At 41.0% G+C, this 23,996-nt stretch overlaps 3 protein-coding genes across 11 annotated transcripts; 1 reads left to right on the forward strand and 2 right to left on the reverse strand.

The window, feature by feature from the left end:
• Positions 1-274: 274 nt before the first annotated feature.
• Positions 275-9,247, reverse strand: tubb6 (tubulin, beta 6 class V). 9 transcript variants are annotated; one of them, XM_071536649.1, is made up of 6 exons: positions 9,122-9,247; positions 6,439-6,547; positions 5,419-5,529; positions 4,312-4,427; positions 2,853-2,981; positions 275-2,078 (listed from the first exon to the last, which is right to left on the reverse strand). In XM_071536649.1, the coding sequence occupies exons 1-6, from the start codon at positions 9,176-9,178 to the stop codon at positions 1,260-1,262; spliced, it is 1,341 nt and encodes a 446-aa protein (XP_071392750.1). In that variant the 5' UTR covers positions 9,179-9,247; the 3' UTR covers positions 275-1,259. The 9 variants fall into 9 exon arrangements, with proteins under 9 accessions (XP_071392750.1, XP_071392751.1, XP_071392744.1 ...); XM_071536650.1 differs by having other exon boundaries at positions 275-1,625; position 2,981; positions 4,337-4,427; positions 9,122-9,234; XM_071536643.1 differs by having other exon boundaries at positions 5,419-5,559; positions 9,122-9,234.
• A 2,449-nt stretch (positions 9,248-11,696) lies between these two features.
• On the reverse strand, positions 11,697-17,873 carry cidea (cell death inducing DFFA like effector a). The gene is made up of 5 exons (XM_071536652.1): positions 17,806-17,873; positions 15,610-15,751; positions 14,467-14,619; positions 13,074-13,246; positions 11,697-11,799 (listed from the first exon to the last, which is right to left on the reverse strand). The coding sequence occupies exons 1-5, from the start codon at positions 17,871-17,873 to the stop codon at positions 11,697-11,699; spliced, it is 639 nt and encodes a 212-aa protein (XP_071392753.1).
• A 2,921-nt stretch (positions 17,874-20,794) lies between these two features.
• On the forward strand, positions 20,795-23,520 carry LOC139658520 (caspase recruitment domain-containing protein 8-like). Its single transcript, XM_071536641.1, has 2 exons — positions 20,795-20,988; positions 21,810-23,520. Exons 1-2 carry the CDS (start codon positions 20,795-20,797, stop codon positions 23,518-23,520), a joined length of 1,905 nt encoding a protein of 634 aa, XP_071392742.1.
• Positions 23,521-23,996: the final 476 nt, after the last annotated feature.

Consider the following 23,996-nt stretch of genomic DNA (forward strand, 5'->3'; position numbering starts at 1 on the left):
ATTTTAAGGCCTTGGAATAAGCTTTTATTTCAACCACTCTCCAGCCACTCCAGACCTGCTGCACACATATAAAAATCACAGTTTGAAAACAAAACACTCAAACACAATACAGTACAAAAAAGTGTCTCATTTTGCAATAAGTGGTGTGGTCAACTAAAAAGGAGTATTATGTATCTGTGTCTTAGGGTGTGTAGCCAACACAGAGATACTAAACTCTCTTTTGACTTTCAAATTTAAGTATCCTGTGTATGTCAAGGCAGTTATATGACGACTAATACACATATTTATTATATTATATTTATTTAACTTTAATTATTAGCTACCTCTGTCTATTAAATCTATGCAACAAGATACCACTCTTCTTTAAAGTCTATGAATGTTCCTGAAATGTTTTAAATTCTTGCCATTTTTGGGGGAAATTTCAGTAACTGTGCTACCAAACTTTTGCCTTGTGACTTGTTGGTCAATGTAATGTTGCCTTGGTCTTTTAACACTGTATTTGTAAAACTGATATGAGATCCAACCATTGACATTTTCCTAATATTGTTCAAGGAACGTTATAAGGTTGTTCCCTGTGTTCTGCCCAGAGCCATAGATACAGTAGATAGTGTGCAGTCATTGACGTTTGCATTGGCAGCCATGTTATTTCCACAGTTGTGGTCCAACATTGGCCATTTCACTAAACCAACGTCATGGAGGGAATAGTTTTATAATTGCAGCAATTACGCGTCATATTTCTAGCTCCAACTTCGCCAATCTCTCCCTATCTGTGGCTCTGGGTCCAGAGGTTTCATCAAATTTATCCGGATAAATCATATCATCTTCATAAGTTTTACAAAAATCCTACCAGTTTTCAGTCAACTTACTCTTTTCCTCATGCTTCTTGATGTTCTACAGGTGAAGAGTTTCATTCCAAAATGAGATTCCCACCATTTGAAAAATATGACACCTACTCTGACGAAATAGTTTGCTTGCATTAAAGTATAAACTTCTATTGAATATTGTTGAAGTTACAAGCAACTTTGTTCCCTTTACTTGCAAAATAGAAACATTTTCAAGAGTGTGAACATATTGCGCAATGAACATCAAGAAACAATGTTTTTGCAGAATGAGTCTACGGTGTTTTGAAATGAAAGCCTTGTCCTGTCTAGATCTCACCACTGTTCTATTGTAGTTCTTTTAGTGACGTTCTATCATAACTCTACCATCAGTGATCTGGCCAGTGGTTTACCAATAGCAACGTTCTGCAACATTCTGCCTTACTCGTTGATCTCCTCCTCCTCGTCCTCAAAGTTCTCCTCCCCGTCGTTGGCGGTGGCCTCCTGGTACTGCTGGTACTCGGACACCAGGTCGTTCATGTTGCTCTCCGCCTCCGTGAACTCCATCTCGTCCATGCCCTCGCCCGTGAACCAGTGCAGGAAGGCCTTGCGGCGGAACATGGCCGAGAACTGCTCCGAGATCCGCTTGAACAGCTCCTGGATGGCCGTGCTGTTGCCGATGAAGGTGGCGGCCATCTTGAGCCCCCTGGGAGCGATGTCGCAGACGGCCACCTTGACGTTGTTGGGGATCCACTCCACGAAGTAGCTGCTGTTCTTGTTCTGGACGTTCAGCATCTGCTCGTCCACCTCCTTCATGGACATGGGCCCGCGGAAGACCGTGGCGACGGTCAGGTAGCGGCCGTGGCGAGGGTCGCACGCCGCCATCATGTTCCTGGCGTCGAACATCTGCTGCGTGAGCTCGGGGACGGTCAGGGCGCGGTACTGCTGGCTGCCCCGCGCCGTCAGAGGGGCGAACCCGGGCATGAAGAAGTGGAGACGGGGGAAAGGCACCATGTTGACGGCCAGCTTGCGGAGATCGGCGTTGAGCTGGCCAGGGAAGCGGAGCGAGGTCGTCACCCCGCTCATGGTGGCGGAGACCAGGTGGTTGAGGTCGCCGTAGGTGGGCGTGGTCAGTTTGAGCGTGCGGAAGCAGATGTCGTACAGCGCCTCGTTGTCGATGCAGTAGGTCTCGTCTGTGTTTTCGACCAGCTGGTGGACCGACAGCGTGGCGTTGTACGGCTCCACCACGGTGTCCGATACCTGGAGGGATGGAAAGAAGGAGGGAGGGGCAGAGGAGGGATGAGGAGAAAAGTGGGGGAGATGGAGAAGTGAGGAAGAGGAGAGAGGGAGGGATGGAGAGGAGAGGCGAAAGACAGTGTGGTCAAATCTATGGTCAATTTCCAACTTTTTGCTGTCATAAATATTGCCATAAGTAGGGCTGTTCGATTCCAGAATTCTTTGAATCTTTGGAAATTTTGGAATCAACATTACATCCGTTTGTTATGAGAACCTTTTCTTTTCTCGCACATATGCTCAATCTTGCAATTGTGCTCATGATTAGGAATTAAGTCGGTTAAAAGGTGTAATACAGCATGAAGGTTTTAAAAGGCTGCCTGAAAAAGGGGAGAGATGAGATGCAGAGAGGAATGGGGAAAAGCAAAGAAAGACAAGAGGAAGGAGAGAAAGAGATCAGTGGGTGGAGATGAAATAAGGGGTAATAAGAGAAAAATGGTAGAAGATGGACATGTGAGCGGAAGGATGGAAAAGGGATTTGGGGGAGAGCGAAGGCAGAGAGATGGACGGAGATGGATATTAGACAGGTGGAAAGGGTAAAAGACAGAGAAGAGGAAAAAAGGATGAGCGACAATGTGATCAGAGGATCAAAGAAAGCAAGAGGAAAGAGATCAACAAAGAGGTGAAGAAAGAGAGGAGAGACAGCAAGGGAAAGAAGATCTAATGAAACTATATGAAAGTTTCTATCCATCTCTCCCTCCATGTAAAAATGCCAGCCGACTCTTGTCTTGCTGTTGGTACCTTAGGGGAGGGCATGACGCTGAAGGTGTTCATGATCCGGTCTGGGTATTCCTCTCGGATCTTGCTGATCAGCAGGGTGCCCATGCCGGAGCCGGTGCCCCCACCCAGAGAGTGAGTCAGCTGGAAACCCTGCAGACAGATACAGAGAGTTTTTAATTTGGTACAAGACATTTCTGTGTTATTAGACAGCAGACAATGATGAGGAAGATGGCAGGTAGGTCGATTTGATCGATTTGATGAGATTTGTCCCCAGAATGTCACTAGTGCAATCGTTTGGTGAAACTAGAGGAAGTACAACTTATTGACACTTCTGTATTTTATCTTGTTTCTTGTTGTTATCTGTTGTGTTGTTGCTTTGCTACAAACCAAATCTCCCATTTAGGGGCTTTAAAGACTTGAAGTTGATTTTGAACCTGGAAGCAGCTATAATCTAACAGTATATCTTTAGCAGATTGTAGTTTTAGTTCTACAAACATTTCTCAGAGGCAGAGCGGCTCTGGAGTCACAAATAATCTGATTGGTTGAGTTAAACCTCAGTGGGAAGAGCCAAAGATCCACAGATTTTCTGGCTAAGTAAAGTTAGACTGAAGCTCAGTGAAAAAGACAAGAGGTAAGAGAGGAGGAAGCTACCAGCTTGCCAACCTTTATTGTTTTCTCCATCCCGTTTTGTCTGAAATGAGTAGAGAAATTCAACAGAGTCTTTGCTTGCATTAGAGACCCAGGTAGAGGTTGACTTGTGCTTCAAAAAACTGTGGTTCTTAGGCTCCGCCCACTGAGGTTTAAAGGATAAGGCTGGTGTTTTTTAATGCATTGCTTACCGTCAACAAATCCTATGAAAATAACAAAATCAGCAATGATTTTGTTTTGCCAGCAAATATCGTCCATGTAGCCGGTGCCCAATGCAGCCATAGAACTCCACTGTATTAAAAAAACAATTAAAAACCCGTCACAGAGCCATGCTGCTGCTCTGCAGCATATTTCATCATCACCATGCACCGGGCCGGACCACTTTTTCCTCAAACAACTTAATAAGCCACTTTGCGATCTCAGGAAAGTAGTTCCGTAGCACAGAAAATAGTCCCCGACGAATTTGTTCCCATTTGAATTTGATTTGGTAATAACTACAACAGTCTGACTTTTCATGGTAACAGTTAGCGATTTTTAAAATGGAAACTATGTCTTTGTGAGCTGTGTTTCAAGGTTTTTAGCTTACAATCGGAGCCAATGACTTCCGGGTTGACGGCTAAAAACGGAACGTGGGAAGTCAGAAAGTAACGGGAGGAGAGCAAACGCATTGTTGATTTTGTTATTTTCAAAGGATTTGTTGACGGTAAGCAATGCATTAAAAAACACCGGCCTTATCCTTTAACTCAACCAATGAGATTATTTCTCTCTCCAGAGAAGCTCTGCCTCCGAGAAATTGTTTTTATAACTAAAACTCCGATCTGCATATCTTTACCTGGAGGCAGTCGCAGTGCTCACACTCCTTCCTCACTACGTCCAGGACTGAGTCCACTAGCTCCGCCCCCTCTGTGTAGTGACCTTTGGCCCAGTTGTTCCCAGCACCTGTCTGGCCTGCAGACGAGAAGAAGAAGAAGAAGCACATATCCATCTGTGAAATCTAATATGGCTGAGATCCCTGACCCACGCACATATGCTGGGATGTGCATGCGAGAGCACACACACACACACACACACACACACACATACACACACACACACACACACACACACACACACTAACAAAGACATACACATGCTAAGTTACATTACACTGTTAATGCCCCTCCAACACGCACATGCCATTGGTGACCCATTTATCAGCTAGGGAATACAAGAGGACAGAATACCTGCTGTTTGATATGATTTGTGTGTGTGTGTGTGTGTGTGTGTGTGTGTGTGTGTGTGTGTGTAAGACAGCGTGAGAGATAAAGCAGATCCCTAGCCTCCCTGCTTCTTTTCCCAGTGAGACATCAGTTTATAAAACAAACGTTGGAGCCGTTCCAGTCTGACTCCTCTGTTTACTGCACACACTATGGGAAATTCAACACTGTAAAGTTTCATTACTGTTCTATCACTGAACACAGAAAACTTTGCCTCTAAGACAATTAACCTTTTGAATTGTAATCACTGTATTCTCATACCATTGAATTGACATTATCTGTTATTTCATTAAAAGTAGGGGATTTATTTTCATTCATTTTTGGCAAGCAAACACTTTGATTTACTTACCATCTTAGGACAAGAGGATTGGTATTCATCGAAAGTGAGCTACAGAAACTTTGTAGCACTGATTTTATCTCAGATTTTAATTCCTGAGAGCTGACACAATCCCCCCTCCTATAGGAAATGCCTCATGACCCTGAGATTGAGCCAGACTATGGACATTATTTCCTAAAATGTCACAAATGCATAGGCATCAATAGGAATACTAACAAGCTTGTCTCAGTCTAACCCTAAGCCTCTGACAAAGTTTTTGCCAGATTTAAATGAAAACTCAGTACCGATAACAGTTTAAAGACCGTGACAAAGAATATCAGGTTAGAGCATCATCCAGACTGTTTACCAAAGATGAAGTTGTCCGGTCTGAAGAGTTGTCCGAAGGCTCCTGAGCGAACACTGTCCATGGTTCCTGGTTCCAGGTCCACCAGCACCGCCCGGGGGACGTATTTATGTGCTGCACAAACAAACAGAGAACTTATCGTTACTTTCTGGTTCAACCTGCAACACTGGGAACTGTCAAAATTTTCACCTAAAATGTTCATTCATTACAAATCCAATCGTCACCTTAACTCTAATTTTAACCTCATGGAAGACCCTGTGCCTAATCCCATAACTTTATGTTTGTGTTCCATAGATGTTGGAAGATGCAGTGGAATGGCTCTTCAAGTCGGAATTACAATTATTATTATCTGACATCACTTCAACATGGTGCCATACACTGTTAACACTACACTGCATTATTTTAACATGTTTATAATGCTCAAAATACACCTAAATTCCATTTTCAGCATTGCATGACCTTAAATCAAAACACCCGTGTGGTCAATAGTTAAACATATACATTTTGTGAAAAGAGTTGCTGCACACTTGTAGCCTTAATGCAAAAACACATATCTTTCTTTAAGCCAATGTTTCGACAGAATAAAGATTAGATTTAGACTTGACTTGGTAATCTACATTTAGACTTGGGACTTGACTTGAGACTTGAGCCTCAAGACTTGAGACTGACTTGGGACTGTGGGCCTCAGTGTTAAACCATGTTGAAACGAAAAGACTAATTTCCACTCGTCTAAATACACTCTGCTCTAGAACATGTCATGAGCTTATAGAGACATAAATGTCCTCCATTAAATGAAATGAAAGCTGACTGACAGCATCTGACTCATTAACATGCTCTCTGTTGGCTGTGTGTGCAGGAACGTACCATGCGATTTATTTTAGGTGATTTCTTTTCAAGTGGAAGGGAAAACTCAGGCATCACAAGGCAAGTTATTTGGGGGGACGTGTGTGACTCATAGTAGTGACTCACACACACACACACACACACACACACACACACACCTTCTGAGTGTATTGTACTTACAGGACGCCTCGTTGTAGTACACGTTGACCCGGTCCAGCTGTAGAGTTGAATCACCAACATAGTTCCCAGCGGGGTCGATGCCGTGTTCATCGCTGATCACTTCCCAGAACTGATGAGTCACAGCAGCAGGAGAAGAAGAAGGAGAAGAAGAAGAAGAAGATTTAAAACACTCCTGATAACGGCGGTCCTGGTGACTCAGCAGGAGAAGGCTTGTGCTGAACCATTATACTGTTCTCTGCCTCTGACATTACAGGTTTAAATGTGACTAGAGCTGAAACGATTAGTCAATTAATCAATTAGTGGATGGACAGAAAATTAATCGATTATAATTTTGATTTAGTCATTTATCAAGCAAAAATACCAAATATTTGCTGGTTGCAGTTTCAAAAACACTAAGATTTGCTGCTTTTCTCTGTTTCATCTCATTATTAAATCACTACTTTGGGTTTTTTGGCTGCTGGTCAGACTGAGGAAGAAATCTGAAGAATCACTTTGGGCTCTGGGAACTTGTGATGAGCATTTGTCATTACTTTTTTATATTTTATAGACTAAATAATTAATCAATTAAAAAAATAATCGGTAGATTAATCAATAATGATAATAATCGTTAGTTGCAGCCTTAAATGTGACCCATGAACTTTGCTGCCACACCTTCTCTCTCCCTCCTTCTGTCTCTCTCTCTCTCTCTCTCCTGTCTCTCTGACCTGTACACCATCTGATAAAACACTGATTCCATGAATAACTCTTTTAAATCTTTCATTTTTTATAACTATTTGTGATTTCACCTCCTCTTCCCCACAGAAAAGCAGGGTTCATTCTATATTGTTTAGATGTTGATTTGATGCTGAATCAGTGATTGAATTTGAATAGAAATAACCCAGGTTTTTGTGTGTTGTCAATCCATTTTCAATGTTGCATCAGCATTATTTCAGGGTGCAAACGATGATTCAGTGATTCAGTGTTAGTTGCCGATTAGACACGGAACGATCTGCTTATCTCACGATCTGAAACGCCACGTGGGGTTCACGATTCAATAGCTATGACGTAATAAATAAAAGTTCAACGACAACAAAGTCTGACTGTGCAGAATTCTGTTTATTTCTGAGACACAAATCTTTCTAGCCTAGAATGTAAATAACAATTTAAAAATGTCATTACAAAGTGACAATAATATAATTTGGATGGAGAGCTTGTGAAACTGTGATGGTCAAGAGTCTAATTAGTGATTACTACAGCAGAATAACATGGAGCTGATATCGCGATTCATTTGTCTGACCCACAATACCTATTGCCACATTTTTGTATTGCGATATATTGAATTTCGATATATCGTCCCATCCCTATAGTTGATGCATTAACATTGATTCTCTGTTGATTCACTATTAGTTTGCTCTCTGGTGTTTGTCCAACTAAAACTCCAATCTACAATATGTTAGATTAGACGGGATTTAATGTCATAAATGTACATACTTCTAAAATATTATAGGGCTATTTTTGCACTTTTATATAGGCTACAACCTACTTTGTAATCTTTGCATAAATCGCTGTGTCACTGCTGCTATCCCACCTCACTTCTTCTTGTCTCTCTTTCTCTGCCAGTTGCTGCTGACTTGGCTCTTTTCTCTCCCATTTCCTCTCTCATTTCTGTCTCACGTTCTCTTTTTCGTATCAGTTTTGATCGCGCGGGCCGACACTGTGCCCTTCTGCAGAATCCGATATGACTTCTGGGACTTAAAAACTTCCAGTAAAGTCGCTGTGTGTTTCTTTAAAGCGGCAGAGCGTCATCCCCAGCCCAGATTCCTTGAATAGTCTCACAGTGGTACAGAGTTCACAGCGCCGTTAGAAGGTTATTACAGGGCACTGGCATGGAGGAGGGAGTCAGTTGGTTAATTCATTCACACACCCTGTTCAGAATGACGCAAATCTATGACCAGTAACTTATTAAAATTCTCAGTAGAAACCTTACAAATAGTATTCATATGATAAATGTGATAAATCTGAAAAGGACACTATACAAATATCACATCAAAACTACAAGTCCCTATAGGAATATTATAGAGATACCATAGGAGATAAAGTACTATATTCCCTAATATTATAAGAATATTATAGAATCATAGGAGATAAAATACCTTAAAGTAGCCTACTATAAAGACACTATAAACTCACTATTGAATACCATACACACACTATAAGTCCCTATAGTAATATTATAGTACTACCATAGAAGATAAAATACCACTACAACAGTCTCTATAGGAGTATTATAAGAATATTATAGTGAGTAGGCCTACAGGGATTTTTCGCTGGGGAAGGCATGAGAAACTCGTTTCTGCGTCTTCTACTTGTATAGAAAGTAAAAAATATTATATGGTCAGTATAAACTGACTATTCAGTACCGCAGACACACTCTAAGTCCATACAGGAATATCATAGGAATATTACAGTGATACCATAGTGGTATCAAAATACCATCAAGTACTCTAAAGTCACTATAAAGTCTCGATAGAAGTAAAACAGTGTCTATAAGAATATTATAAGGATATTATAGTGAGTATGGGGATTTTCCTCTAGGGAAGGAAGGACTAACTCGTTCCTGTCGTCTTGTAAACTTCTTCGCAGAAACTTTTTCAGTTTCATATGAGAAATATTCCAGAATGAGATAAAACAGAAGCTTCTGTACCTTGGTCCCGATCTGGTTCCCGCACTGTCCGGCCTGGATGTGAACTATCTCCCTCATCTTTCTTCTTTCTTTTCCTTCTCTGGTTGTGATCAAAGTTTTTTGTTTTTTTTTGACTGCTGGATGCGAGCGTGCGTCCCACTTCTGATCTGACTGATCGCACGAACGCGCGCCGAGTTCATCTGCTCATCTGAAGCGCGTTCACGCGACCACGCCCTGAGGGCACCCATGGGATCCGTCCCGTTCCAAAACCCAGTTTGTCTCCCTCCACCTTAACTCGTAGTCCACTTCCCTTTCTGTCATACAAAAGAGCTGTAGTGGCAATAATAACAATAATAATAATAATAATAATAATAATCACAATAATAATAATAATAATAATGAATAATAATGTTCAAAATACAATTGGCTAAAATATAATAAACACCTAAAAGAAAATAAGAATAAAAAATAACATAATTAGCACTTAGCCTACTGTATCTAAAAACAGTGCAGTGTGCTTTGCAATGAGGATTAAAAACAAGACTAGAAAATACTTTTCCTTTAAATCATTTAAAGGAAAAGTTTAACAATTAAAATACATGTATGAAATAAGAAAAAATATATAGCATATAGAATTATCTAAAAACATATATATTTTCTAAAAACAGTTTCAACAGTCGTTTATAAGTGCATAAAATACATGAAAAGTAAAATATGAAGGAAGTACATAAAAAAATGTGTATAAAAACAAGAATAGGCCTACTAAACATATAAAAGTTGATAAATAGGAACAACATTCAAAATAAAAGTGGTTAAAAATAAAAAACAAAAAGCAAAATAACAGCGTAAATTTACACTAGAACTAATGGGAAACTTAATGTACTCAGTGTTAACAACTTAACACATATCAACTTGCTTTATGGTCGGTGTGGAGAAGTGAAGAAGGAAGCATGGAGGAAGAGGAGGGAGAGGAGGGAGCGCGTGGAGCTCAGCTGTTCCGAGGCGGAGCTCAGAGCCTGCAGCTCAGTTTCAGTTTACATGGATTCAGATGTTGGCCACAAAACACAAGATGATTTACCACTGAAGGGTCTGCTGCTCGGCCTGCTCACTGCCCACAGTGAACCAGCTGCTGCTTCTTCAGTCTTTAGCCCAGTTATAGAAAATAGATTTAAAAATATAAGGTCAGTTGAGCGGCAGATGAGTTAAAGTCACGCTGACATGAAAAGTTACTTTCGCCTTTTTAGCTCATTCTAACTATCCATACACCTATCTGACAGTTTATGCCAAAAAACAAATGTCCAAAAAGTTATTTTATTGTATTTCTATATCAAAATATCATTACTCTTACTTCCTGGAAGACAGAAAATCTTTATTTGTGACATCATCGTGTACCAGGAGGCGTAAATACAAATTCCAACCAATAAAACATCACAGATTTTTTTAACATTCCCACCCCTCCCATCCAATCAAACTGCCTTTCTCTCCCTAACTGATCTCCCATTGGTTTTACACTTTTGAGAGATCCCTCCCTGCGTTAAGTCCCGCCCCCAACATCCTGTTTCAAGAGGAAATACATCACATTAAGGAAGTAGAGATGTTCTCAAAATGCTTGCTACATTGTGACAGAAGATCGGATGATACTGAGATTCCCCGGGGAAATTAGATCATTGCAGTGAATGTGAAAGGATTCAGCAGGGGAAAGAAAATAGAATACAAGCACAGAAATAAATAAAAAGTAAAACAATAAAACTAATAAAAATATAAGCAGTTGTGAGGTGATAAAAGCATTATGATGCTGACAAATTGTCCTTTTTGTTCATCCTCATCTTATGAATATGAAAACAAAGTAATACAAAAATTTGGTCACAAAAACAACCAATTCAGTTAATTTAATAGAAGAAGAATCACTTTCAAGATTCACTGATAACAAAGCACCAAAAGATACAGAGAACTCAGACTTTTAGAAAACAAATCTTTATTTATAAATTTGACTTACAATCACATTTTCACCACCATGGATGATTCCCAACTTGTTTCTCCTCCATACACACACACACACACACACACACACACACACACACACACACTTCACAGCTCAACATAATGAGGCCGTTCAAAAGCTAAAACATCCAGAAAATCTTTCTCAACAGTTGAAATGTCTTGACCCGCAACATTTCAGAAATACTTTCCTCCCACCACTACAGTTTATAAAACCACACACACACACACACACACACAATAGGGATATTCAGATGGCCCGACTAAAAAAAAAACAAGACTGAAGAATCAAATCTGGACAAGAGGAAGATCATTCAATAAAAAAAAGAGAGAATTCAACTATTTTATATCAAAGCAAAAAGCCTCTAAATGCATTTCATGACTAGCTGAATTCAGTTTTTCACACACACACACACACACACACACACACACACACACACACACACGTTATCATCCTCCTGATGGACTGAATTTATGTTTGCAAGATGGCTGTAAAGCTCTAATGAACAGTTGAATTCAGTCCTGCCATTGCAGCAAAAAGGCTGTAAATAAATGTCACAGTTTCACACATGTTCAGCACCTATGGATGCACACGGAGCTAGCAGTGCTCCTCTCCAGTGAGCTGCAGGATGGAGGAGGATGTGTAGAGCAGCAGCTGACCGGTCAGTCTGGTGATGTGGGTGAGGCAGTGCAGCACCGACCTGAGAGAGGAGGTGGAGGGGGAAAAGTCTCATGTCTATTCAGTGTAGAGCAGGTAGAAAAAGAACACCGCTGCATGTTTAAAAGGGGCAGTAAGTATGATTTGTACTAGCCTACAGCTTAAAATAACCATGATGTATCAGCAGGAGGTTGGATCAATACAAATGACTCAAGCTCTGCTGAGATTTCTGGCTTTTGAAACCAGAGGTGTGATCAAGTCAGCTTCGCTCGAGTCCCAAGTCAGTCTCAAGTCTCAAGTCAAGTCCCAAGTCTAAATGTAGATTACCAAGTCAAGTCCAAGTCAAGTCCATGTCATTAACGTCAAGTCTCGAGTCTAAATGTACAACAGCAAGTCAAGTCAGAACAAATCAAGAGTCCAGTATCAATTTAATATCTTAAAGAAAACTAAATATCTAGGACTTTTCAATGCAATATGGTTTTAATAGTATAAAAACTGGGTAAGAGCATCATGAGTTTGATTTCTACAATCAGTTTCAACTTAAATAAATTCAATTATTCCATAGTCAAGTCAAGTTTATTTATATAGCCCTTTGTCACAAGCATGTCTCAGAGGACTTTACAGAGAGTGTGTCTAGCTAGGTCTAACTAAACACAATCAATGGTGAACAAAGTTATGTAAGACAAACTTAGCAAACAAAAAAAATCACCGGTAGGCAAGAGCAGATTGAGCAAGACAAAACAAACTACCTATTCTACATAGCCTAATTTACCCGGCACCCCAGCCTTAGACCCTAAATGCACACAAGGAAAAACTCCCAAGAAAAACCTTGGTAGGAAAACTTGGAAGAAACCTTGGGCGGGCTGAGGCTCATATTAGCTTACTGCTTGTGGAGAAATTGATTGCCATTTGCCATTGCTATAATATGAAACTGTGACTACTGTTTGTCAATTACAGGCCACCGTAGCTCCACAGTACAGGAAGGGAGGGAGATTAGTTCGATCAGTGTTGGTGCAGTTCCTACTGGTCACCAATAGATGTCAATAAAGGTCATAGATTACTTATTGCCCCTTTAAATAAATTGACTTTCCATGTGCAAATGATTTGGGAATCATTTGTTTGACTGAATAATGTGAGTTGGTGAGAGCATGAAGGTGAGGGAATCACCTGAATTTATTTTTGACCAAGCAATTTGTTTGATTGTGTGAAGGAGAATCAGACATTTCCCTGAGTATCATTAGTCTGAGTCAGAGTTTGTGACAGACAACAGGTTCAGAGTGGGTATCGATGACATAATGAGGTGACAGGTCTCCTCACCTGAGGATGTGCTTGGCCCTGGTGCATCTGAAGTCGTAGGACAGTGTGTACATCTCATACAGCGTGGCCCTGATGGTGAGGCAGCCCAGGAAGTCTTTAGGGTGCAGCTTGTAGAGGTCAAAGGTCAGTTTGGCAATCCCATTCTTCTTAGGCTGCCGGAAGCTCGGGAAGCTCTGACATGATTCACATTAAACAGAGTCAAATATTAAATCGTCTGTGATGTTCTACAGATTTGAGGTATGATGCTCCACTGACACTCCTGCCCCACCAAAAAAAAAAAATGTACACCCTTAATCTTGCAAAAGTCATTATCTTAAGTGGAGTAGTATATTTTATAACAAATCCCTACAAAATATTTCAACACTGACCTAACTGCCCCTAACACACACACACAAGATTTCAGTCAGGAAACTCTCAGCTCATCATAACTCACTATAATGTGTGACAGTGCTGCCCTCTAGTGGCAGAATTGCAGAAAGAGCTTCACAGTTCATAGACTGTCTTGACAAAATCTGCCTTTCAAACCCCAAACTGACTCCAGAGAGGAAGAAAAAAATCCTTCTAGTTCTGATACTATTCACTCTTTAAATAAAGTTTTATTTGCATCTGAAATTACACTGATAATTTGTTCTTTAGTGTGCCTGCAGCTAAAGGAGCAAAAGCCTTTGAAATGAAAACATAAAAGTACAGTTACTTTTTTCCATATGTTTTCTAGTTTAAAATGCACTCAGAGTTAAAGTCACTTTTTATTTTTATATGTAAAAGAGAATGTTGTTACATGTGATTTTCCCATGCAATTCTAAAAAGGTATGAGAGAACAGAGTTGGAACTAGGTTGTTTTAATTAAATAAAAAAACAACAACTTTACTTCTGAGTACATAAAGTAAAACCAGATTACGCTTCTAAAACTGTCCAGTTTGTGATGCATATCTTACGTACAGCCCAAAAAAACCAAAACAATCTGTTCTCTGGATGCGATTTCTACGGAAGAGGATTAGGGCCACCAAAAAAAAAAGTTGTCAGATGAAAAAAAAAAATAAAAAAAAAAAGTCAGAATTCTGAGATTAAAGTCAGAATTCTGACTTTTTTTTTTTTTTTTTTTTTACCTGACAAAACAGAGTCAGAAAGTCAGAACTTTTTTCTGATTTTTTTCTCAGAATTCTGACTTTTTTCTCAGAATTCTGACTTTAAAGTCAGAACTCAAATAAATTTTTCACATGTGGCCCTAATCCTCTTCCGTAGGGATTTCAAATGTAGCACAATATCTCAGTCAAAATCTAATTAAGTAAAAATAGTGATTTAAAAAAATACTCAAAACGTAGACAAAAAAAGCTTCTCAGTTCCTTCATTAGTTCCTTCCACCGGTGTGTGTTTCCCCTCTGCTCCTCCTCACCTTGCTGGGCGTCCACACCTCTCCCCGCTCCAGCACCATGAGCGCCGTGTTGCTGGGCAGAGACTGGAAGAACGGCTCGGAGTCCACCAGGGTCCCGTCCTCCTCCAGCACCAGAGTCAGGACCTGGGAGGACAGCAGGAACACCCGGGCCGCCTGGACAGGGGGACAAACTACTCAGCCTGCATGGGGTTTAGAAACTGTTCATCTGTAAACTGGTTTCAGAGTAGAATAAATCCTCAAAGGTTCCAGCTTTGATCCTCACACACTACATCTCCTTTCGAACCCCACAAATGAGATTTAGTTTGGAGGTAGCAACCAGGGGCCAGATGCATAAGGCTAGTTTAAGACTAGTCTAAGCCTTAGACTGGTCTTAGACTCTCAGGTTGGACTAGTCTAATTAAGACTGTCTGTTACTTAAATATTACAACTGACTTACTTTGGAGGTAGGAATGTTAGCCACCTTCCCCACAACCAAGAAGTGGTAGGAACAAGTAAATATAAATGTCTATAGCAAGTTTGACTTAAAGCCACATTTAAGTCTAAGACCAGGTCTATCTTTATGCAACTGGCCCCAGGTTTATGGTTCATTTCCACTCCAATAGATTGCCACATTTTTCTAAGGTTAGGAGAACATTCCCATTAGGTTGCAAAGTAACGTTCCCGTTACAGGAACGTTCCAGGAGAGTTCCTTTTTGGTTTTTCTCTGAAAGAAATGTTTTAGGAATTCCTGAATGGTTTTCTGGTCCATTCCAAAACACTGCATGGAAGCGCTGACATTACATTTCAGAAACTGGTTATTTTATATGATATGCTGTAGTTGAGATGGTCATCATTGCCTCCCATTTCAATCACAGGTAGGTATAGGTAGGTATCATAGGTAGATTTGTATGGCCAACAAACATTTTGAGACTGTTGACCAAAGCTGAAAACCTGTAAATACAGTGGCAAAATTTAACTTAAAATGTAGTCGTCCATAGCTGCTGTCTGCATCGCTTTGAGAAACTACTATCTTTCTCATATTAGTTCAATAGTTTTCAAAGCCGTTTTAATAGGGGATTTTACCATGAGACAATATTTTGTGAGAATGTTGAACCTGCATGTCATGTGAAGCTAAAGGTTTGGATGGGAAGCCGTTCCTGCTACCTGCTCCAGCAGCTGGTCCACAGAGGACGCCACCAGGCCGCGGCGTCTCTTCCTGCTGTGGGTGCAAACCTTAAAGCAGCGAGGAGGCGGAGCCGAGGACAGGAAGTGATGAGAGAGAGACGACTGGACCGAGGAGACCGACCTGCAGAGGGCAGAGGAGTAGGAGGAGTCAGAGGTGAAAGAGGAGGTCAGGTTTCTGTCTCCATCCCTCAGCCTCACTGTGGTGTTTCTGCTCTGCTCTTCCCACAGATCACCTGTCAATCAAACAGTGTGGGCGGAGCTTGGATTTTTCTGTTGCTGCGGTTTGAGTTTCTCTCTTCTCTGTCTGTTCAGCCATGGCGGCTATCACTGCTCATGCTAACTACCCAGTTCTTCTTCTTCTGTTGATTCCAAACAAACAGCAGAGGATTTTTCCCAGGAAAGAGCTGCCAGACACCGGAGACACAAGCAGGGGCGGTCTTACCATCAAGCAAAGGTAGGAGATTGCCTTGGGCCCCGGCAGCCCGAGGGCCCCCAAAAAAGACAAGAATAGAACTAATGTAAACTTATTTTTAATCAATATAAAATAAATGTACTTTCTGTTACAATAATTTATTTCAGTCTTCAGTCATGGTCACTCATCCTAATCAGTCAGGCTATAGTGGGTTATTCCAACTTGATGGTAATATGTCTAAAGGATGGATTAAAAAAGGGAAAGGGTTGGGATTCAGAGGGCCCCATGCTTGCCTTTGCCTAGGGCCCCCAAATCACTAAGTCCGCCCCTGGACACAAGCATCACAGAAGCCATCACATCCCCAATATTGAACCACTATTATGCTACATCAGCTGACAAGTGCTGAGAAGAAAAGATGCAGCAGGAGGTGATGGACTGAGACTGACCTGCCAAACAACATGTTAACAGTTCCCATACTTCAGAGTAGTTTTTGTGTGCAACTATCTGTAGTTATGAAACTGTACAAGCATTTTCAGGTCAAGACAAAATGTAATTGTTCCAAATGCTGCAGAGCTTAGAGCTGGACTTTGGTCAGATCAGTTAATTCTGATGGTTTCAGTGTTGGAGGGTTTTTGGTCTCATTCCCACCGCCAGACAAACAGAAGAGGTGTTGTGCCAAAAAACGATTTCACCTGCAAAATGTGCTTCAAGAAAAGGAGATCATACAGGAGGCTGTCAGTCAGGCGATACATTTGTCTATTTACTTCCCCCAAGATATTGTCCCGATGCAGCGGCAGAGCAGCAACACACACCGAGGACAAGACGAGGACACACTGCCAGGGAAACCCATTTTTAGGAGGTAGGCTACAGTTTTTTGCACAACACCGGTTCGCTGCCAATTAAGGATTAACCAACATTGCCCAATATTCATTCAAAACAATTTCATCCAAATGTTGTGTCCTGTAATGTCAAGTTTGGTTTGCAGACAGGGCTTAAAAAAAAAAAAACACACGATAAAATGACAAAAACCACCAAAAGGCTCGTGCACAACCAGTCTCATTGCCAACCATACGACCAAACAGCGATAAGACCAAACTGAGACAAAAGCATAGGCTATATCCTAGTGCAAACGAAAAGTCTCTAACTGTAGACAAACCGCGATGCATTTAGCCATTTCTCCATTTTTGTACATTTCCGATTAGTTGCAGAGGCAGGACAGCTGGTGAAAGGCTTGGCTAAGGTGGAAACATTAAAAAAAATCTCTTTAATTAAACTTTCTGGGATGATACACGCAGGTTTCTTCCATTCATTAAAAACAACAAACCATTCGTGCCTAATTGGAGTGTCAAATTAGGCACGGCACTTCACCAAAAAAAAGATAAATACAATTAAAAAAAAATCCCAAAACTACAACTATTACTATAACAACTATTCCAAAAATTAGCTTTAAGAAGATAAGATCGCTGTAAACTCACTGCCACACTATATAACCTAAATCCGGATTTTATATAAATATTATAGTGATGGGTAATCAATAAATATAGGTCTACATAAAGTACCATATGGTCACTATAAACTCACTATGGAGTAGGCTACCACAGACCCAGTATTAGTGATTTTTTTTTTTAGTTAAAATGGCCACCATAAAGTCTAAAGCTTTAACTTTTCTCCTGGTAGAAATATTCTGAAAAAAGCTTCTACCTGATATGCAAAAAAATACCTATATATTCCTGCTGGAAAACATGTTGGTTTTCCTCACCCACCTCAGCAGAGTCTCCGGCAGCAGAGTTTTGGCGTATTCCACACCGGACTGGAGAGACAGCGGCGCCATGCTCGAGTTAATTAATTATTCTTAATTGATTAATCGGAGGAAAGATAAACTGTCTCGTGTCTGGGTGCAGATACCGGATTCTCCCGGCTCCGGTCCCCGCCCTGTCACTGCTGCTGCCGCCGCTGGAGGTGAACCTGAACTACACACACTGCTCCTGTGTGAACCAAAACTTTATTAACACTGTCGACTCATGATTGGCCACTGATCAGGGACGAGAACCAATGGGATGTCTTCTCAAATCGGCCTTAAAATAGGCTTCAGCCTCACCAAAAAAAAAACAGATATTTGCAATGTGTTTTCCTGTTGTTTTTACATTTAGATTTGTGTTGTTTTTTTTCCACCAATATCAGAGTTAGAGTGAAAATTGGATGAAACTTTCTTAGTCTCCACTTCCCTCTCCTTCTCTTTCCTTCTCCTTCTTCTCCTTCTTTCTCTTCATTAGGACGTATGCGTGTCTCTTCTATTTATCTCCCATTCTCTCTCCTCTTAAAGTATTTCAGAAAACTCATCTGGAGTCATGGTCACACAAGTTATGGTCAAAACAGTTTAGTTGAATATCATTTTTTTTTTGTAAATTGCTCCTGCCGAAATCCATTTATAACAAAATAAATCCCAGTTAATTCCTCCTAAATACTCCTGTCAGAATCAGAAACGCTTTAATTCACTCAGGAGTTTGACCTGGCTCCTGGTTCAGTGGAGCTGACACATTACAAGACAGTTACACAATACAGGATTTACACATTACAGCATGTGCATCACAGATCACATTTAGTGCAGACAAGGCGTTCTGTATGACAGGAGACTAAACAGAAACACTACAAGTACATTTACAGCTGAAGAATTGATCCAGTGCTGCAACGTTAGAACAGTCTCAGATGTTTATAGTGCAGCTACACTGCAAAAAAACGTCCATCTTAACAAGTCATTTAGTCTCATATTCAGCCCTCAAATCGTATTTTTCTTAATCCAAGAGAAACATTCTGCAGTGAGGAGAGATAACTCCACTTGTCTCCAATGCAGCTTCACTTGTTTCAGGCGTTTTCTAGAAATGAGTGTCAGTCAATCGCCACCACCTACAGCAGAAACCACAGAGAGAATTACACCTTAACCACAGAGAGAGAGAGATGGGAGTTTCATTTTTAGGGGGTTTAGTTGATGCTCTTATCCAGGCCGACTTCTAATGAATCAGCAGATTGAGGTTCAATGTCGGGACACATGGTTGTTGGCAGTGGTGGAAAGAGCGCTAGACTGTCCTGCTCAAGTAGAAGTACTGCTACTTTGCTGATATTTTACTTAAGTAAAAGTACTGCTGTAAAAATCTACTTCAGTAAAAGTAAAGTGTCTCATTTAAAAAAAAAACGTCCATCTTAACAAGTCATTTAGTCTCATATTCAACTTCAAATCTTATTTTTCTTAAACCAAGAGAAACATTCTGCAGTGAGGAGAGATAACTCCACTTGTCTCCAATGCAGCTTCACTTGTCTGTTGTCTCAGTCTGTTGAAACCAGTCAGAATAAAGCAGATCACTGCACTGCTGCCACGAAGATGACACTTGATTCTACTAAATTACTGAAACTAGTTGATTTGCATTGGAAACAAGTGAATTTTTCTAATCCTATTGGCAGATTGTTTCACTTATCGTAAGAAAATTAAATGATAGCTGACTTGATTAACTGACTTGTTAAGATGGAGATTTTGTGCAGTAGAAGCTGACAAATAGCAAAAGATGCATGAATGACAGGTGTACAAAATAGCCTGAAAAATAGCCTGCATCAGTGCTATAAAGCACATTAAAATGTTGTAATGCACCAAACTGTTTTGAATGTTACGGTCCTCTTGCTGTTATTGGGTCCAGGCTGTATTGTGACCGGCGCTGAAAAAATATTTAGACTGATCCAGACATTTAAGAAGCTTAGAAAAATGAAGCTGGTATTCTATTGTTTTAGAATAAATGAGCTTGGATCAGAGATTACAAAAAGAGAACATTTTTTATTTGGTGACTAAATAATAAACGGTCCTTTATTCTCAACAATGACATTACACAGGTAAAGGCTTTCCAGGTAAATTGACACAGATTTTTTTTTTTTTAAGAATTTCTCCCACACAGTAACTGAAAAACATCCAAACACTAACTGAAATAAATGAAATGAAAACGTTCAGATATTACTTTAAAGGAATAGTTCCTTTAAAGTAAAAATGAAAATCCAGTCATTATCTACTCACCCCCATCATGCCAGCTGAAACTCGGGTGAAGTTTGTAAGTCCGTACAGCAGCAGGTCCTGAGCTCCACAGCGGAACGTAAAAGCCTTCTCCAAAACAGCTGAAGTTGCTGGGGACCTCACTTGATCTGACTTCACGGTTAAAAAAAATAACGGAAAATAACCATAAAATGTCTCCATGCAGCTCGTCCAGCATAATGCAAGTCTCCAGAAGCCAAACGATCCCAAAGTGACTTGCAGTAAAAACATTAAAGCTGATATGTTTGCAAATTGCTGTGTCTAGATTAAACAGCCTTAGATTAAACAGCCTGGATGTGTGTGTGTGTGTGTGTGTGTCCAGGCAGAGTGTGTGACCAGAACACACACACAATTAAATTTAGTAGCCTATCACGTGACTATAATGTGCACTAAAACTTCTACTAGTTAATCAGTAGACATACCGGTAGATTAGCATACACTCATTCAAGATGTGCCTGATAAGTACACGGTTTAAAGTGAACATAGTCCAGTCATCAGCAGAGTTGGACACTAGTTTGATTCAGCATCTCCATCTGATGGTAAGCTCAGACTTTAGGCTTTATAATAATATTGTTGGTTTTGACTGTAGCCGTTGTTGACAGGAGCTTTCTTCCTGCGTGTCCAAACTCTTTGAATTTATTGAATGTTTATGGTGCGTTATTGGTTGCGATTTAAATAGGGAAATGCGTGTTGTCAGCCGATTGAATGCATCGCAGGGACGCTGGAAGTCAGTCAGAGTTGGGAAATCCTCAAATGGCTGTGCTGAGCGTGCCGTGCGTGTGTTCAAGGAGGGAATCAAGAAGATGGGGGAGGGTAGTGTGGAGACAAAGCTGTCCAGGTTCCTGTTCAAGTACCGATCAACCCCTCAGACTCACGGGTGCAAACACACACAATTAAATTGATAGTAGGCTATGCCCACTAGATGTTTTACGAGACTCATGGGATTCTGGAGGCATTTACTAATTAACAGGATCTAATGTAACTATCCTTTTAGTTATTGAGGGGAAGCACCTATGTAGAATTGTATTTGATCAGTTAAAGACACTTGAAACCTTTATGCTAGAATGAATTTACCATGGGGGACTTGCATTTTACATTCTCTCTGTCTTTTAGGGTCTAGGATGAGGTGAAAATGGCAAGGATAAGTTAAAAAAGAAGAAAAGATGAAATGTCAAAAAGGAAAAGGCAAGCTCTTGATCCCCTCTACTTTGGATGAAGGATGGAGTCGTAGCAAGGCAGGAAACACACCAGAGGAGAAGAAAGAGTCAAGTACAGGAGAGTCAGCAGTGAGACCAGAGGTCTTGTAGCACCCAGATGCTAATGCCAGCTAATACCAGCAATATCCTCTCTCTCAATACATTTGATTCTGATACAATATGCATTTGATACAATACAATTTGATCCTTCTGATTCTGATTTGTTGACTCACAGAAACAGCTAAAAGATGCAACACCTAGCTCCTCTGCAGCTGATGCCTACTCTGGGATATGCTTTTCTTCACCTCCTCCTCCCAAAAAAAAGTACAAAAAAAAAATTCACAGGCCCCATTACACAAGCATCAAGCAAGAGACAGGAAGTGCATAAAGGGGACTACAGACTTAAAGAGAAAAGTCACAGGCCTGATTCTGTCTTCCGCCGCACCAAGAACACATTAAGAAGACACAAGTTGCAATCTTCATCTGTTTATGATCAACACAGACTAAACTCATCAGATAACCAGGTCTGTGATGCCACAGACCATGGCAGCACTTGCTGTCCGTCCATCAACCCAGTTGTTGCTGGTCCTCCATGTCCACCAATCAGCCCAGTGGGTCTGCAGAGCTCCCCCATCAGCACTGAAGGAGACACAGTGAAAGATGCATGCAGGTATGTGTGTTTGGACTCAGTAAGCGAGTCAGGAGACAGACACGATGCCCAAGAGGAAATGCTGTCACAGATCACAGCCGGCCACCACTCAACCACAGACACCATGAGCTCCTCCATTAGCACTGAAGAAAGCCCAGTAGAAGATGCAAGAGAGGAACTTCTGTCAGAAATGGAGCAAGTAGGCAACCACGATGCCCCAGGGCAAATAGTACCACAGGCCACAACTGGCCATCCCTCAACTGTTGACATCCTGCCAGTCCATTCCCACCTCCACCTCTCATGCTCCTCCCTAGATCCCCTTTGGAGCTCCTTGCCTCATTCTCACAGCATGCCCTCACTGAGCCAAGATCCCATCACAAAGAACAATAAATATACACGAGCCATGCGGTCTCATAGCTTACCTGATATCCTGTTACAAGACAGCTATGAGAGGTTTACACCTGATATTGCTGTCCATGAAAACAAGGAAACCTACAGGTTCCAGTGCACCTACCCAGGCCTGTACCAGTGCAGGGTGACAGGTCTAGTGTTTAACATGGAGGGAGAAGGAGATGTGGTGTACAGGACTGTCCCTTGGAACCAGAGACTACTAGCCCGCTATAGTAAGAAGCCTGCAGGACCGCTGTTTGACATAAAATGCCACCAGCAGTCTGTCTGTCAACTTCATCTTCCACACTGTGAGATCCGCTCTGCAGGTGGATGTGAATTCTTGTCAGTTGCCCATGTGACAGACGAGGGAACTGAGTTCATCCTTCCCCATAAGATAACAGAAACTCATGTTATTATGAACATCACTGGATTTTCTGATTTTGGTAATGTCAAGGATGAAAACTCGCCCCCTGTACCGATCCGGGCGTTGGTGTTGCTGTTCTACAACCCCCCAGTTGATCCTGATCTCACATCCTTCCTCAATATGTTGTTGCTACCTGGAAACATTGTGCTCCGTGATGTGTTGAACGGAAGGAGGGAACGAAATAAAGATGAGAGGTTCATAGAGATATCCTCACGCTGTAAACTACACCCAGAGCAGGAGTACACACTGTCCACTTCTCCTGAAGATGACTCAATTCTAATACAACCAAAAGAGGCAGAATTCTACAGTGAATCCGACAACAACTACTTCCCCACATTCCAAGTGGTTTTAGAAAAGTTCATGAAAAATATTAAGCTGCTTCTAAAACACAGTAATGATCCCCAGTGTGTATGGGAAAGGCAAGTTTGTCTTTCGTCAGATGCCCTAAGAAAGCCCCAGGTTCAGAGCGGTCTGAGTCTCCCTTCAAACGAGAGGCTGTTCTACATACGGAGCAGCTTCATCGATGGGATATCAGGACCTGTGCTCAAAAGTCTGCTGGACAAGCTGTTTGAGAAAACTGTGATAACTGACTCTGAGAGGGAGTCAGCGGACGAGATGCAAATGAAAAGTGACAAGGCTCGTTTTGTCATCGACGCTGTAAGGAAGAAAGGGGAAGCTGCAAGTTCAGAGATGATAGCGATTCTCTGTGAAGTAGATCCATTCCTCTGTGGGGATTTTGGGTTGATCTGACAAAAAACAGGGTACGATATGCTGATCTGGTGTTCAGAGAGAGATCGTTCTGTAACTGGAGTTTTTTTTCCCTGCAACAGCCAATGTATCCCCCCACTGCCAAAGTGTCCTTGAGCAAGGCACTGAACCTGGACACTGTTTGCCCATGTGTTCTGTGTATATGTAAATGTGTGTGTTTGCGTGCACACACACAAACATGAGTTGAAGAGGAAAACTAGTTCATTGCACATGGCTTGATTTTGGGGATTGTAATTTACCTTCATGTATTTGATACAGCTTTTAACGAACTATAATCCAATTTTTGTGTGGCTATTGTATTTGTCATGAAGATAAAACATTAACACATCACTAGGGTCTTTATAACTGGGTAAATCCATACATATCATTGTAATATGTCAATTTATCTATGTGAAGTTGTCAGATTTCCAGTGAAATCTTTGTAAGTGCTTCTTTATATGTATCTTTTTATTATCTTT

The sequence above is a fragment of the Centroberyx affinis genome, unplaced genomic scaffold (assembly GCF_046629955.1).
Source record: "Centroberyx affinis isolate AG114_WGS23_722 - 3 ecotype Tasmania unplaced genomic scaffold, CSIRO-AGI_Caff_v1 ptg002922l_1, whole genome shotgun sequence".
Lineage (NCBI taxonomy): Eukaryota > Metazoa > Chordata > Actinopteri > Beryciformes > Berycidae > Centroberyx > Centroberyx affinis.

Coding starts and splice junctions, on each gene's coding strand:
- LOC139658520 (XM_071536641.1), top strand. CDS start 20,795: ATGCGTGTTGTCAGCCGATTGAATGCATCGCAGGGACGCTGGAAGTCA. Junction 20,989..21,809: donor TCAACCCCTCAGACTCACGG/GTGCAAACACAC, acceptor TGATCAACACAG/ACTAAACTCATCAGATAACC.
- tubb6 (XM_071536643.1), bottom strand. CDS start 9,178: ATGAGGGAGATAGTTCACATCCAGGCCGGACAGTGCGGGAACCAGATC. Junction 5,560..6,438: donor GTACTACAACGAGGCGTCCT/GTAAGTACAATA, acceptor TGAACCAGAAAG/TAACGATAAGTTCTCTGTTT. Junction 2,982..4,311: donor AGCACTGCGACTGCCTCCAG/GTAAAGATATGC, acceptor ATCTGTCTGCAG/GGTTTCCAGCTGACTCACTC.
- cidea (XM_071536652.1), bottom strand. CDS start 17,873: ATGGCGCCGCTGTCTCTCCAGTCCGGTGTGGAATACGCCAAAACTCTG. Junction 14,620..15,609: donor TGGACCAGCTGCTGGAGCAG/GTAGCAGGAACG, acceptor CCCCCTGTCCAG/GCGGCCCGGGTGTTCCTGCT. Junction 13,247..14,466: donor AGGTGTGGACGCCCAGCAAG/GTGAGGAGGAGC, acceptor GAATCATGTCAG/AGCTTCCCGAGCTTCCGGCA.